Source organism: Gymnodraco acuticeps, unplaced genomic scaffold (genome assembly GCF_902827175.1).
Source record: "Gymnodraco acuticeps unplaced genomic scaffold, fGymAcu1.1, whole genome shotgun sequence".
Lineage (NCBI taxonomy): Eukaryota > Metazoa > Chordata > Actinopteri > Perciformes > Bathydraconidae > Gymnodraco > Gymnodraco acuticeps.
In genome coordinates, this window is record NW_022992265.1 from 1,384,472 (window position 1) to 1,401,401 (window position 16,930).

Genomic DNA, 16,930 nt, shown 5'->3' on the forward strand with positions numbered 1-16,930 from the left:
ATGGAATATAATAGTCATAGTATAATGTTTCATAATGATGTCAAAAGGTAAATCCCAATATGCACAAAAAATGTTGTAAAAAAAGGTCTTAAAACAATGTCATATAATACTATGCCACTTAAAAAGCAAAAATCTTAGTATCATAGTGCAGTCATTGTATTCACTACTACAGTATGCATTAACAAAAGACCATCTTGCAATGGAATAACGCTAGACGTGAAGCCAAGTCGGCCCACATCCATCTCCAAACACTGCCTTTTTTTAAATCTATATGTATATGACTACCCATCCATAAACCGTTCTGACTGCATGGTTGTGATGTTATTGCAAATATAAACACCTGACAAAGAGCTAAAAAGAAAAGCTGCGACAGGACCACGTATTATAACAACACACAGAGATACACAGTGAAGACTACACCATACATCCTGTTTAGTCAAGAGTTTAAGATAGCCTTCGGAATTCAAGCAAGGTGTAAGAGTTGGCACTTGAAATGTTTATCAACAACTAATCATATGTGGATTATAGGTCTGACCGCAGACAAACCATCCTTCAGGTCGGATGCTGATTACAAGATGAAAATCCATCGATTTGGGGCAGAAAAGGATTTTCTCTTACCATTTTGTTAGGATGGTGAAATGTGTACGAGACCAGGCTAATAATGGCTCAAGGACAAGCAGCATTGATTCATCGACAGGGGAAGTGGAGCAGTTCAGAGAACCAGCTGCTGACCGTCACACCCCCGTCTTCCTCCCCTCTTTCTCCTCTCTTGCCTCTTGTACAAATGTCATAACTCTCAGATTTGGCCTCCCTAATGTAATCTGTTGTGTTTACTGTCGGCACGGAGTAGTCTCCGCTCGGCATAGCTATGTGCAGAGCTCTGAGTGTATGTACACACACTACAGCTGTGTTTGTGTGTCACCTTGCAGGTGTGAGACAACTGAGCTACACACGATGCACACAAGTTACATGAGCACACTTTATGTTGTTTCCACATTTGTTTTTGATGTCTGTTTAATGTGTTCTTGGTTCCTGTGTTTATTCTTCAGATCTCCCTCCTCCACCCATCCCACCTCCTGCTGTGCTCAAGTCACCTACACACCCGTCCAAGGCAGTCTTGGAGGGCCGGGGAGTTTCCCCCAAAGCAGTTGAAGGTCGAGACAAGAGAGGAGGAACCGGGGGCTACCAGCTTAGAGAGGGCTCGGACACCAGAACCAGCTCCTCTGAGCGCAGAGAGGCTCAGGAGAGACAAAGGACAGCTCATGGAGGGAAAGGGACTAAACATGAAGGTAGCACCGCCAGCAAGGCTCGCCAACACGCAGGTACAACAGCAAATACCATGTGGCCCCTCAATGCTGTTTGCAATGTTTTTGATTATGCAAGACTCAATACCTTCCTACAACTGTTCTTTGACCCTAGGTTCAGAGGACATTCAGCCCTATAGCCGACCACAGTTCCCCACAGTCAACAGCCCCCGGGACCCCAGCTCCTCCAGCTCCATGTCTTCCAGGGGCTCAGGGGGGCGGCGGAGAGGAGAAGGGGGCCGCAGGAACCCTGCAGACATGAGCCTCAACACCACGGGAGCCTTCCAACCAGGAGATGAAGAGTCTGAGGTACATACATGCCTCAACAGTTGTGAATATGGCATTACCTAGGCCAATATCTAAATTGGGTGAATTTTTGAATAATTGTAACTTGGATATGTACAGTACATAGGAAAAATAAACTGCCATTTTTTTTAAAGGAGACATGTCATGGCCATTTCCACTGATCATAATTCCATTGTTGAGATCTAGAATAGATTTATTTATTTGTGCAATTTTCCAAACTCACATTGGTTCTATTTCGTCCCTAATGACCGCCAGAGGCGGTGCTTTAAGCACTGGATATGTCCATCGCGCGCATGCGCAGCTCGAGTACCAATAACAACAAAGTCACCTGTGACCCACGTGACACCGGCTATATCAGCCGGTGTCGTCAGAGGATCTGTTCCTTTCATCTTCTCGCTGCGCGAGGGTACCGTGGCTACATTTTCGTAGCCTACAGCGTTCAGGTTTGAACGTTTGATCTGAGGGATTTCTCTGCAAGCAGCTGGCCGCGTGCAGCTTCGTGACTGACAGTCGGAGCTACTGGTCGTTAACGCGTCCTCCAGGAGCTGTGGCCTGCTGTGCGCTGTGCAGAGCCTCGACAGACAGGTTGGTGTCAGCTTGTTGCTGGTGATGGCTGTGTCCCCGCACCCTCTCCCAGCCAAGTTGTCCTGATTGCTGTCTTATTTTTTGTTTGGCTTACACTTTCTGGTGACGACAGTGTTCCCGCTTCCTCTCCCATAAAGTTGCCCTTATGCTCTTTTGAAAGTTCTGCTTGTTGTGCCCGAGCTATCATTAGCATTTGAGTCCCAGCTTTGGCTGCGTCCCTCATTCAATTTAGTATGGAAAGCCCAGAGTGTCATATTTTAAACCCGTTTTTCGTTTAGATGCAGAGAGTAAGGTAAGTACTTTCTATTTCTTAAAAGCTATTATCTGGTCTTAACATTTGTGTTCTGACTTGGTCGCTTGATTGTTAGCAGCAGCCGCTTGGCTAACACCTTGCTGTTAAGCTTAACAATTAACTCAGCCGGTGAGGGCAGTGCTCCCGCTCCCGGTATCATAGGGTTTGATTGCAGTAGCGCTAGATCGTTGTATTACTGCTCCTAGTACTAGACTCCTAGCACTAGGATGATATGCAGAGAACATCTTCACTGCGGGTGCTGTGTGCTCCGCATGTGCGGTTACTACTATAACCATGGCCTACGGTTCTATGCGGGCTGTTCTCTTTCTTAGAAGCTAATTATCTGGTCTTAACATTGTGTTCTGACTTGGTTGCTTGATTGTTAGCAGCAGCCGCTTGGCTAACACCTTGCATGTACTGTTAAGCTTCATTATTTAACTCAGCCGGTGAGGGCAGTGATCTCGCTCCCGCTCCCGGTAAACGCATGGTATGGTTGCAGTAGCGCTATATCGTTGTATTTACTGCTCCTAGTACTAGACTCCTAGCACTAGGACGATATGCAGAGAACAATCTTCACTGTGTGTGCTGTGTGCTCTGCATTAAGGAGGATTTCATCCTCCCAATATTATATTATCTAGTGGGCAGCCGTTTGGCTGACACTTTTAGTCACTGGCCACAGTTACTACTGTAACTAAGGTTCTAAGCCGTAAGTACTGGCCATAATTACTACTGTAACTACGGTTCCAAGCCGTGTAAGTACTGGCCATAGTCAATACCGTAACTACGGCTCTATGCTGTGTAAGTACTGGCCATAGTTACTACTGTAACTACGGTTCCAAGCCATGTAAGTACTGGCCATAGTTACTACTGTAACTATGGTTCCAAGCCGTGCAAGTACTGGCCAGAGTTACTACTGTAACTATGGCTCTATGCTGTGTAAGTTCTGGCCATAGTTACGACTGTAACTACGGTTCTAAGCCGTGTAAGTACTGGCCATAGTTACTACTGTAACTACGGTTATATGCCGTGTGAGCACTGGCCATGGTTACTGCTTTAACTACGGCTCTGTGCTGTTCTCTTCTTTAGAAGCTAGTTATCTGGTCTTAAACATGTGTGTTATTTGACTTGATCTCGCTTGATCGTTAGCAGCAGCTGCTCGCCCGGCTAACGTCTTGCGTGTACTGTTAAGCTTCTTTATTTTACCCAGCTAGGTGAAGGCAGTGCTCTCGCTCCCGCTCCCTCTACCGGTAATGCGGATGTAGCTACATCCCTTTTTCTGTTCGGTGAGTAGTAGCACCGCTCTACTCTTCCCGTTCAGCAGGTAGCTGGTGAAGGCTGTGTTCCCGCACCCGCTCCCGGTTACGCTGCATCTGGCATTCGTCTCTAACTCAACCAGTGAAGGCAGTGTTCTCGCCCCCACTCCTGGTAGACGCTGAACTGCCTCGCTTTTCCGTTAAGCAGGTAGCCGGTGAAGGCTGTGTTCCCGCACCCGCTCCCGGTTACGCTGCATCCGGCATTCGTCTCTAACTCAACCAGTGAAGGCAGTGTTCTCGCCCCCGCTCCTGGTAGACGCGGAACTGCCTTGTTTCTCCGTTAAGCAGGTAGCTGGTGAAGGCTGTGTTCCCGCACCCGCTCCCGGTTACGCCGCATCTGGCATTCGTCTCTAACTCAACCAGTGAAGGCAGTGTTCTCGCCCCCGCTCCTGGTAGGCGCTGAACTGCTGTGTTTATTAATCCAGCCAGGTGAAGGCAGTGCTCTCGCTCCCGCTCCCTCTGCCGGTAACGTGGGTGTAATTACATCCCTCTTTCTGTTCGGCGAGTAGCAGCAACGCTCTACTCTTTCCATTAAGCAGGTAGCTGGTGAAGGCTGTGTTCCCGCACCCGCTCCCGGCTACGCTGCATTTGGCTACCTACAGAATGGCTCATTCATATAGCGCCTGTATGGCTTCTTTTGAGCCCGAGGACGGCCACGACCGCTGCCCCTCCTGCCTCTGGCGGTCAGTGGGGACGAAATGTGAGCATCTGAGGGAGGTTCTCACGGTAAACGCCTGCATGAGCTGTAGCTGCATGCATCGGGCGCTCAGAGTGGCTAGAATCACTGAGGTGGAACGTCTGGCAGCAGCCAACAGACACCTCTCCTTGTCACATCCTCCTCCAGATCAGGCTGTCCTCTAAAGTGGATCGGCTAGCTGCCGATAGGGGCATGATGAAGTCGCCTCTTGGCCCTTCAGCCTGGGCCCGGTGTAGGGGCTGCTAGCGGGCCGCCTGTCCCCCCCCCCCCCCCCCCCCCCCCCCCTTCGGTTGACACCCCTCCTTCGGTTGGCGCACCTCCTTCGGTTGGCGCACCTCCTTCGGCTGACGCACCTCCTTCGGTTGACGCACCTCCTTCGGTTGACGCACCTCTGTATGAGGACGCCTTGTCGCCAGGTTTCGCTGGCCCAGTCACCACTAATGGAGGCATGTAGGAGAGTCCTCCGTAGCGTACCAGTCGAGCCAGGGGAGCTGTTTAGGTCAGCTGCCCTGGAGGCACTGGAGCGTGCCGCCCAAGCTAGGCAGACCAGGCAGCAGCTCTCGGGTCTTCGCAGACCTGTGCACACTCCCAGCAGGCCCAGGGGCCGCTCTAGCTCGTGCTAAGTTGCCAAGAGTTGTCCGTCCTTCTGTCCAAGGACACAATCAAGCCAGTAAGACCCTCTGCGTAGCCCAGGAGGTTCTACTCTGCGTACTTTCTCGTGAGCAAGAAAGTCGGCAGATTTCGCCCGATCTTGGACCTCAGAGGAATCAACAGATTCCCGAAGGTGCTGCCATTCTATATGCTGACCACTGCATATGCACAGGTGGAGTGGTTCTCAACCGTGGACTTGAGGGATGCCTACTTCCACGTGGGCCGGGCAAGATGGTGCCTTATATTCAGTTCCTCCGGCCCTTGGGCAGACTGGCAGCTGCCTCGGCCGCTGGGCCCTTAGGCCCGCTGTCGTTGCGCCCCATGCAGATTTGGCTGAACAGCCTTCACTTGGACGCCAAGTGGCACAGGCACAGGGAAGTCAGGGTGTCGCAGCATTGCCTCCACTCTCTGTCACGCTGGAGGGGCAGGGCCTATCTCCTAGTGGGCGTGCCCATGGGCGCCATCCCATCCCGCCAGGAGACCATCACCATAGGTGCATGTCTCTCAGGGTGGGGTGCAGTGCGGCAGGGCAGGACCGTTCAGGGTCAGCGGTCTGCCCAGGAGAGTGCGCGCCAGGTCAACGTGCTAGAGCTTCGGGCTGTGCAGCTTGCACTCACGCACTTTCTACCCCAACTGGGGGGCAAGAATGTGCGTGTTCTTTGGGGACAGCATGTACGTTGTTGCTTAGACAACAGTCCCTTCCAGATAATGGACGTTCTCACTCCACTCTGAATTTATGTGGCTGCGATTTCTGCCCGACATGTTCTGGTCGACGGCGCCACGGCGGGGTGCCACAGGTCGGTGTCCCTCTTTATGAGAGGGGCTTTACGGCAGCGTCCCCCTAGCACTCCGAGGGCTCCGGCTTGGGACCTGCCCCTGCTGCCGGATGCCCTATCATCTCCTCCCTTCGAGCCCCTGGCCCAGGTGGGGCTTAGGTGGCTGCCCACGAAGGCAGCATTTCTGCTTGCCATAGCCTCAGGGAAGCGAGTCGGGGAGTTGCATGTCCTCTCCATAAACAATACATGCCCGAGGTGGGACTCTCAGGCGTTGCCCTTTGGGCAAATGTGGCATTCCTGCCCGGGGTCCTTCCACAAACCCACTTCAATCAGCCTGCCCAGCTGGCACGCTTTGACATTCAGGAGTACGGCACGTCGAAGTTGCTGTGCCCTGGGGGTGCCCAAAGGGCGTATATCAAGGCTACTGCCTGTATACGGCAGTAGGAGCAACTCTTGATTTTGCCCTGGCGGCACTAAAGGAGGTTATGCCCTCTAACCAGTGGCTGCCCCACTGGGTTGTCGATACCATCTCACAGGCTTACGGGGCCAGTGGCCGCCCCCTGCCATCGGGCTGAGATGCCACTCTACAAGGAGCATCTCAACATCTTGGGCTGCCCTGAGGGTGGTGCCCCTGGAGACCATCTGCGCCGCGGCGTCGTGGGCGTCTTCTGGCACATTCTCCAGTTGTCATCAGGTCAATGTCGCCACTCCCCATTCTTTGGGTGTGGTCCTTTTGCCGAGCTCCGCTGTTTCCAGTGGTGAGCAAGGGCTTGGATTCTTCATGACATTGTTGGTATAAGTCATCCAGTGCTTAAAGCACCGCCTCTGGCGGTCAGTAGGGACGAAATAGAACGATAGTTACGGCTGTAACTACGGTTCTATGAGTCCCGGATGACCGCCAGAGTTCCCTGTCACTCAGAATTCTTGTGTGCTCGCGAGAGAATGGGTCTGCAGAGAGAATTTCGTATGAGGGGCCGTACTTCATACTGGTCCTCTCACGCACATACATTCTCCTTATACATACTTTCACTCTTACACACATATATTCTCCTTTTACATACATACATTTTCACTCTTACACACATATATTCTCCTTACACATACATATATTTTCACTCTTACACACATATATTCTCCTTTTACATACATACATTTTCACTCTCACACACGTATATATTTACACTCACACATTCATACATTTTGCTCTCATATTATCATATTTCAATGCACACATTCATATATTGTCACTCACACATTCATGCATTTTGTTCTCATATTCATATATTTTAATGCTCATATTTATACATTTTGCTCTCATGCACATTCATTCAATGTTTACATTTAATATTATAAATAAAATATGCATGTCTGAAGACAATATATGTACAGTATGCAAGAGACGAATGCAGGGCCCTTTCTCATTTCTCTAACTCCCCTCCTCGATTCCCCTCCTCGAGACTCCTCCTATCCTCGAGACTTGGTGCCGCCCACAGGAGATGCGAGCGGAGGACTGAGGAGGGGAACCGAGGAGAGAGGAGGCGAAGCAGCAGGCGGTTAGAGAAATGAGAACTCCTCTCCTCTGAGCGGTCATTTTAAAGAGACGTCCATTAATGATGACAGGAGGCACAGCAGCCCTCTGTCTGATGGACAGATGTGTTCATGACGACATATATTTACTTTAATTCATTCACAGTGCGGTATAATGAGACAATAACAGGCTACAGATGCGGACACACACACACACACACATATATATATATGTATATATTTATATAAATATATACAATTTCAGAATCAAACAGAGCACTCTCATAATAACGTAACACTATCAGAGACTGGATATATTCCCCCTCTCCCCTCTCTGGTCGCTACAATGAGGAAAATAAATTACGGGCCAAAAGTTGTATTTACAAGTATTAAAAGTAAGCAGAGGACACCAAACCAACTGAGACCTGTCTGTCCGCTGCATCTACGCACACACTGTACCACACACACCTACACCACACACACGCACATACAGTTCCTAAAACAGGCTACAGCCGTTGTGTATTTTATTATGTGAAGCACTAATGGTTTTAGAAAAATATCGACTCTTTGTTTGTAGATATCTACTAAACTAAAGCAAATAAAGAGAGTAGGCCTGTTATACTGAATGATATATATTATACACACTGCTCTGCTTTCTGCACAGACCTCACAGCTGTTCTCACTGGAAACATCGTCGCACGATGAAAGCAGTTAATAAAATAATATCCAGGGGATGCATGCAGAGCTGTCATTGGCTGAGATAAGTCCGGCCGTGCATCACGACTCTTTGGCTGCGTTTCACTTCTCTTATTTTTCATTTCCTCGCTCCTCGGTCTCGGTCTCACCGGAAGTTGATTTGTCTGCGCCATCTTGAGTAGTGTCCCAATGGCCTTATTTTTGCCGGAGGAACGAGGAGCGAGGAGCGATAATGGAGGAGCTATAATCGAGGAACCACCAGACCATCCTCCGATGAAATCCTCAGACACTCGCCCCGCCCCCTTACTGTGTATCGCTCACTGATTGGACGAGGCAGTGCATGCACTGATCTGATGCTTCTTGACATGAGAGCAGTTTCCCAGCGGAGTGAAGAAAACACATGAAACTCACGGGAGTCACTCCTCAGTTTATACCATGTTTTGTTTCAATTAATGTATCATTTAGTTACAAATATGTGATATATCTGAACAACAAAGTGGTCAAAAATCATTTTATTCATTTTTTGGAAAAAATGTCATGATCGTTTTTTTCGTTTTACATTTTCATTTATTGTCATTTCCATTCAGTCAGTCATTAAGTGCTATTTAAAATGTTAATTTGCTACATATCCACACAAACAAACAAAGTGTGCAATCCAATGAATGTTAATCTAACTGGGTTTTGATAGATAACATATCTCTTTTTTTCTTCTCTCAATTATTTTATTTCTATTGTGCACTCTAATATTAATCAAACTATTGTTCGTTTATACATTTTAAGAATGGCGTTTATCTTTTTGGAGAATGAGTTCTTATTTTATTTTATTTATTTGGGTCTACAACAGATGATACAAATGTTTGTGTCAGTAAATGTGTACTAACAGAGGCGGGGGTGTTTGTGAAAATAACGGGGACAGAGCTGGCTGCTGTCAGACGATCAGCTGTGCAGCGTCATCACAAACGGACGTCGCTTCACGTGACGCTCCGGATGAAAGGACGTCCCATTGCTCTTAAAACTCATTTCCCTGCTTCTCGTGGTTTCCTTGCGTCTCTCCATGCTTCCCTGGTGGGAGGGACTATAGTCACAGGGAAACGACGCAAGTGAGGGAAGCAAGGATTCCATTTAACCGAAGTGAGAAGGGCCCATAGATATATAAACACTAGATGACTCACCCGCGCTGCTGGCCAATGGAGACCGACGTTGTCACATGGCGGCCATCTTGCCACAGGCAGCTCGCTCATTCATAACATTATGTCTATGGTGCACTATTGACATAACCGTAGATTGCTCAATTTTCAACCAATTTTCAAACGGTTTGGTTTGTTATAAACATCAAAGATGTAGTTATGAAACTGCATACTTATAATTATAGTCATGAACTTTTTTTGTTCAACATGTCTTGTTGTCTCCTGTATCATAGCCATGCTAATAACGTTTATAATAAACCAAACCGTTTGTAAATCAGTCAAGACTTCAGCGAGTTAAGAGTATTTTAGTGCAGATCACTCACCTTACAACAGCTGTAGCAGTAGTTGTTGACTGTGGCAAGATGGCCGCCAGTGAGCTACGCTGGCGACTCCCCCTTGAGCCATCTAGTGTTTATATATATATATATATATCTATGTTCGAATTCTCTAGAATTATAGGAAAGGAGGTTTCAAACTTCCTTTATAACCTCCTTTAGCTTAGGAACCACTGGACCTCCCTTACCGAAAGGAGAGGAGAAAATGCTGCCCCACAATGCCTTGCAGTCGCAGCATTTGCGTCACACAACAGTCGGCCGTTCACGGAAACAAACGATTATGACGGAGAAATTATATCATGAAAGTTATGGTGCTTATTAAGCATTTTAAAACGTATGTGGTAAGTTGCCAAAGTGATTTGTTTTGAACGTTCATCAGTATTATAATCAAAAAGAGAAATATGAACGTTAGTTTTTACTGAAATGATCAAATAAAGTCAACATCTCAGTCTTTACGGAGCTGTGTGGGGTTTGTTCAACTTTTAACAGATGTTTGAATGGTGATATACACAGTGATAGGTGTTAAGGACTAACGTTTATAATAAATATATTTGTATTGATGTTAAGATCTTTTCATAGTTCATACAATCATACGTATTGGGATCATTTGTATTAATGTGGACTGGAGAGAGAGGGTGACGAGCATAAGTTTCACTTTCTTATTAAAGATCCATGTTGTAGTCCGCTGTATAGAAAACTGTAGTTTCCATAGTTTCCCCACAGGAGCAGACGCACAAAATGGTCCGCTGGTACATCATAAACACGTCGGATAGTGAAAGTGCATTCGGATTCTCTAAAAGTACCGCAGTCTCTTCTCCTAGGTCCTTTTGAATTATCCTATCCACTATCCCTTAATCCCGTGACGTTTCACTTAGAGGTCAAAGAATAGGAGATAGGGTTAGAATTTAGGAGCTGATTTGTAAACTATCCGACCGCAACCCGAAGTTCTTAACATGAGCCCGCCCCGCTCGACCTTCTGAGCCAATCACAGCGCGATAATGACCTGCCTTCCGTTTCAACCATACTCCTTCCGTTTCCACTATACTTTCTCTCACACATAGCCTACATGCATTCTTCTCTTGCATACATACATTGTCTTCATACATACATTCTTCTCTTGCATACATACATTGTCTTCAGACATACATATATTATTTATAATATTAAATGTAAAAATTGAATGAATGTGCATGAGAGTAAAATGTATAAATATGAGCATTAAAATATATGAATATGAGAACAAAATGCATGAATGTGTGAGTCATGCCCGGTGCCGTAGGAGGGCCAGGGAGGACCAGGCCCTCCCATTTGACATTCCTGCCCTCCCCGAATAAACACGTTTTTTTATTATTTATACAAATTAAAAATATATTTATTTTATTTTTTTAATTATAAATAAACTGTGAACTTTTATGCTACGATGTATGTGATGTCAGAACAAAAAAAAAATCGCAGGCGCCAGGCTACGTCAAATAAATGCATGTGTCTGTTGTGATTTGTGATTCGTCCCCATTTAGACCAATCACAGCGTCACACTCTGCCGCCTATTCTGGATTTGTTTATTGTGCATTCTGTAGACTCCCATTTCTGTTTGAATTACAAAATGGACATAAAAAATTGGCTTAAAAGGTCTAAGAATTTATTAAAACGAAATAGCGATGAAAGAACTGCAGCCGATGGTGCTGCTGGCGTCCCTGCACCTGCCGTTGCAGCAGCACGCCTTAATGTCACAAGCTTGACCTCGGCAAACCCCGGGCTGAGTTAGCGATGATCTGGGGTTAATAAACCCAAGCAGGTGAAGCTGGATCGTTATCCAGGGAGATTGTTTTCAGGAAAGAACCGCACTTTTGCCGGTCTGTTGAAGATTCGTTAAAAGCAGACGCAGCCTTTTGTCTTCATCTGATGCGGCTTTTACTGTCAAAGGTTTTTGCGACTGGAAACACGCATTACAGACTGATAAAGGACTGCTAAGGCATGCCGCATCAAAAGAACACATTTCATGTGAGAGTGTATGGAGAGAGAGACAGATACGCGAGGAAACAAATAAAGAAATTAGAACTTTGGTGCAGATCAGCTGCACGGAGCAGCCTGATCATAGCTCTGGGCGTGGCTACTGGGTGTTCAGACGTCACAATGTCCAGGAAGAACATGAGAAATCTCCAACGAGGCGTTTTGGGGAGGTCTTTTCTGTGTTAGAGTTTTACTCTCAGTACTTTGAGGGACCATTTACATGCATAAAAACCTTCATAATACACAAGGGGACGGGTTATAACCGGAAAAGCATGACATGTCATGCTTGTTCCACATTAATCTACTGTATTGCCTTGCTACTTATTGCATATATCAGGGACCGAATCAGAAACAGGTTTATTATCAGTTAGGTTAACACATACGAGTAAAAATGAATGAATCAAAAACAGATATAAAAATATCTGTTACTGACGATCTTTAGCTCTGGTTATGAAAAGATATGTTAACCATTTTTTTTCTATTTGTTACAGATGGTAGAAAGCTGAAGAACAGAAGAAGAACTGTCCTGATTTTTCCAAGAGTGGAGCACCATTCTTTCTCTTAAAATTTTAAATATTTCAGTATTTCACCATCATGTTGGCTGCCATTATACTGTACATCAGTAGTGTTTCTTTACATCTGGAAAACAGACCAATGCTTTTTTTTCTAACTTATCATTTTCTATGTCCATTTAAAAAAAAAAAAGGAGTGTCTGAAGATAAAAGAATGGTGCATTGAAAACAAAATACGCAGTAGTATATTTATGTTTAATTCCAATGCAATATGGAAAGAAATCCTACTCCAGACATTGACATGACTCTGCTTGCCTCGCCAAGAACTTTGGAGAGCCAATACAGATATTACTGTAATAAAAAAGCTGCAAGCAGAGAGGGGTGGACTGTCTGTAAATATACGTGTATACATGATGTCCTCTTGTTTTACCCACTGTGGTACCTCAAATTTGTCTTCCATGTTTTATTTTGCGAATTCTAATTTTATTATGCCAGTAAATATAATTATTTGTATCATTTCCATCCATGTTGTAAATTGCTATATTATTTAGCTGCCCCAAGAAAGTGCCACTTTGGGATTTTTTTTTTCTTTTTTGTAATGCACTGTTTGCAATGTTTCGTGTTGTTGTCAATGTTTGTTATTTGTTTTACTTTGGTTTTAAAAGCACAATCACTAAACTTTATTTTAAACCATTCTATCTATTAACCTTTTTGTCTTACTGGAGGAAAACAGGTATGACAAAAGAGTCTAGTTAATCCTGATGATGACGATGATAATGATGTTGGTAAAGGTTGCTGTTTACGAAGGCTGTGCTTGAAAGGAGACTCCTTACGTTGTGATTGTCACCCTCTCCAGTTCTGACGCTAGATCAAGTGATTAAAAAAAGACAGTTAATGTGAGTCATAGCTGCAATGTATATATCTTTTTCGCATTGACCATAAACTCAGCTATTGCACATTAATCTAAATGGTTATGTTGTCTACTAATGCACTTAAACGAATGTCAAATACAGGAAATAAGAGTCACTTTGGGAATCTGGAGAGGTTGTAATTGGACAAGAAGAGTCTCTTTTCTTGATAATACAGTGGTGGTGGACCCCTGTTTTTAAGGAGGAAGGGTGCTGTTGTTTATTCATAGGACATCTGCAAACATTTGTTTCGTAAAGCAAAAATGTAAAAGAACAAAAAAAAAAGATGAATAAAAAAGTTCAAACTATGTATGTGTCTTTGGTTATTTATCATCATTGAGAGAATGAGACTGATCTTGTTTTCATCTACATTAACAAATTCCACAATCTTCTATCACACAATATTGATGAAACTAATCTGTATCCCAAGCCCATTCTTTGTTACTGTAGCCATACATAAAAAAAACAGCACCAAAATATAAAGTTTAGTTTTTAATAGTATTAGGTATTTCTTCTGCAGAGCATTTCATGTATGTCAATGGGTCATTTGTGATTCTCATATCAAATAAGTCATAGCATGTCATGGAAATATGAAAAGTTTGTCAAAGAGTAGATAACAAAAAGAGGTTGAAAAAAAAGGTCCTAGTATAGTATGTCATTAAAACATTGACATTATATTAAAAACGTCATCATATAGTTTGTCATGTAGAAAAAGTAATAGTATTATATTTCAAAGAATGAAAAAAGGGTCATTTTATTTAAGGTCATAGTAAAGTATGTCATACAAATTTGAAAAAGGGATAATATGTGTTAAACAATTCACAGTGGAGTGGGTAACAGAAGAATGCATTAAAAGGTCAAATGTCAAAATGTCAAAAAGTCATAGTAAAAAAAGAACAAGGTAGAAGAAAGGTACAAATGAACATAAAATGTCATCAAGAAATCAATAAACAACCATATATTAAGAACTTCATATTATATATTATGCCACACAAATGGTATAGTTTTCATAAAATGATAAGGAAAACTGTGTAAAGAAATCTTAAAAGAGAATGCAACACAAATGTCATAAGGAGTCATAGTATGTGAGAAATATTTTTGAAGAAGTAATATGCGTGTCATTAAATGCATCCATTATATATTATGTTACAGAAAAATGTATTAACAAAGTCATATAGTATGCTATATATACAGTCTATGATAGTATGTCATAAAAATGTGTAAAGGGTAATTTTTGAAAATTCATAATACAGAAAGTAAAAGAATGAAATGGAAAGGTCATAGTATAATATTCCATTAAAATATCATGTAATAGTGTTTCAGAAACCAAAATATCAAAAACAATTATAGTATGGTGTCATCAAAACATTTCATAAGTCATATATAATTTGTTTAGTTGTTTGTTGTGTATATACTATTATAATAGAAACAAATGTAATAGAAACGCATACTATAGTAGGTCATAATAAATGTCAAAGAGTCAAACAATAGTATTGAAAATATAATGGAAAAGTCATATTATGTCAAGAGGTCATAGTATGTTACAAAATAATCATAACAAGTCTTAATGGGCTAGATGTTTTTTCTAGACAATAATAGAGTTGTATGACAAACAGCAATACACAATTGTGGGTGACACATTCAAAATTAAGACCAATTTAATGTTGTCTTAGTCTTATTAATATATTAAACAAAGCAGGATTATAATTATTTCATGACATGAACAGAAAAAAACTATTGAAATGTCTAATAAATCATAATTGTGTCATAAACCATGAATGCAAAGTACACTGTTATCTATGGAGATATTAATACATTTTATAGCCTTAACTTATTTATCAAAGCTAAAACTGAAAAGCATCATAACAAAGCTCAATGTCATTTCATCCATTGCAATTCAATTTAAAGATCTTCAGAGCTGGCTTCACCCGAGAGGACACTCTGGGCCTTCCTCATTTCACTAATTTCCCCTCCTCGACTCCTATCCTCGACTCCTATCCTCTTAGTCCCGCCCACAGGAGATGCGAGCAGAGGAGGGGAACCGAGGAGAGAGGAGGGGAAGCAGCAGGCGGTTAGAGAAATGAGAACTCCTCTCCTCTGAGCGGTCATTTTAAAGAGACGTCCATTAATGATGACAGGAGGCACAGCAGCCCTCTGTCTGATGGACAGATGTGTTCATGACGACTTATATTTACTTTAAATTCATTCACAGTGCGGTATAATGAGACAATAACAGGCTACAGATTCGGACATACACACACATATATATATATATATAGGTGTAATCAGGGTTTCCGTTAGCCGGTAATTACCGGTTTTTAGCTGGTAAAATTTAATAAAAACCGGTAAATTCAAAACCTGCCGGTCAAAATGTCCGATGCTCCGATCGATCGGCCGTCGATCATTATCGGCCGATATTCACTCTTAATAGTTTGATCTGTGCTCTCTATAAAGGCCGATCAGGAGAGCTGGATCTGATCGATATGGACATAAACGCGAGTGAAGTGTAACCGAACGGAAGAGAGAGATCAGATCAGCTGCTCCATAATCACCTGAAGCTCCGCCCACTGTTTAGTGAGCTGCATGACAAACTGACGGGCTGTCAGGAGAGAGAGGGAGGGAGGGTGTGATTATTCAAAGTTAATGTAAACTTTTGAATAATGTACTTCATCTACTACAAGTAGTTTATTTGAATGTAATAATTATGGTGTTTGTTGTTTGCGGAATCATTTATTAAAAAATGAATCTGAATTTTTCCGATCTGTTACGATTATAAACTGAAGCAATATAAAAACGATCCCCATTAACTGAGTTTTAAACATCAGCATATCCGGTCCTAATCCGTAATTACCTGCTAACGGAAACTCTGCTACACAATTCGTATTATTATTATTGAAACATGACCGGTAAGTTTCAAATTTGTCCGGTAAAATTAATTCTGTCCGGACATTTGACCGGCGAGAAAAAATCCTAGCGGAAACCCTGAGGTGTATATATAGGTGTATATATATATTTATATAAATATATACAATTTCAGAATCAAACAAGTATGAGAGCACTCACAGCATAATAATGTAACACTATCAGAGACTGGATATAGATTAGATGTCCTTCAACATGGCGCGCCGAAAACCATTTCCGGGTCACTACCGGAGGACCGAGGATTCGAGGAGTCGAGGAAGGGAAATTAGTGAAATGAGAAAGGCCCTATGTGCTTCCAGTCAAGGAGGGAACTATCAATATCCTTGGCTCAGAGGCTAATCAGCCATTTATGTACAGTATAGCATCAAATGTATTACCTAATGCCAATTCTATTAGTGTTCTCCATTACTCACAATATCACCCTCCCATGTCATTCAGTAAAGACATTTGGAGCAATCGAGGAAAGCTAAAACTAACGGTGAAGGGGTTATATTCAATTTGACAGGCCTAGATTGCTGACAATTAGGCGTAAGGAGGCTTCAATGAGGTTATATAAGAGAGCCAATACAGTGCTCATCTTATTTCTCATCACTCAGTAGCAAGTGGGATAGTCGCTGATGCAGCCAAACAAAATATCCATAAAATCAGAAGATGACATTGTCGCCACACAGCGACTCTTGACAGCAACTTATCCTAATTGGAGACCGAAATATATTTAGTTCCAGTTTATTACATCTAACCTGCCTACTGCTTGTTCTCACAGAGGCAATATCCTGGCCTATGGGAGTCTTTAATGTCAACCACTGTCGGTCTGGCTTATTCAAACACCAGTGAGGGAAATTGAGAGGTCGTTGGTCCCTTTTATACTCCCTCCTGAGCCTCAAAGAACTGGAAGTCCTTTTTTTTACA

The 16,930-nt window shown here is 43.3% G+C and overlaps 1 protein-coding gene across 6 annotated transcripts in view; it reads left to right on the forward strand.

Moving 5' to 3' along the window:
• The window catches only part of robo1 (roundabout, axon guidance receptor, homolog 1 (Drosophila)), a 254,486-nt gene extending 241,079 nt beyond the window's left edge, over positions 1 to 13,407 (forward strand). For all 6 annotated transcript variants that reach the window (XM_034207109.1, XM_034207111.1, XM_034207110.1 and 3 more), the window contains 3 exons: positions 1,050 to 1,322; positions 1,420 to 1,613; positions 12,171 to 13,407. In XM_034207109.1, the coding sequence (XP_034063000.1) occupies positions 1,050 to 1,322; positions 1,420 to 1,613; positions 12,171 to 12,185 (482 nt within the window). In that variant the 3' untranslated portion in view covers positions 12,186 to 13,407. The remainder of the gene's footprint in view (positions 1 to 1,049; positions 1,323 to 1,419; positions 1,614 to 12,170) is intronic.
• The last annotated feature ends 3,523 nt before the right edge of the window (positions 13,408 to 16,930 follow it).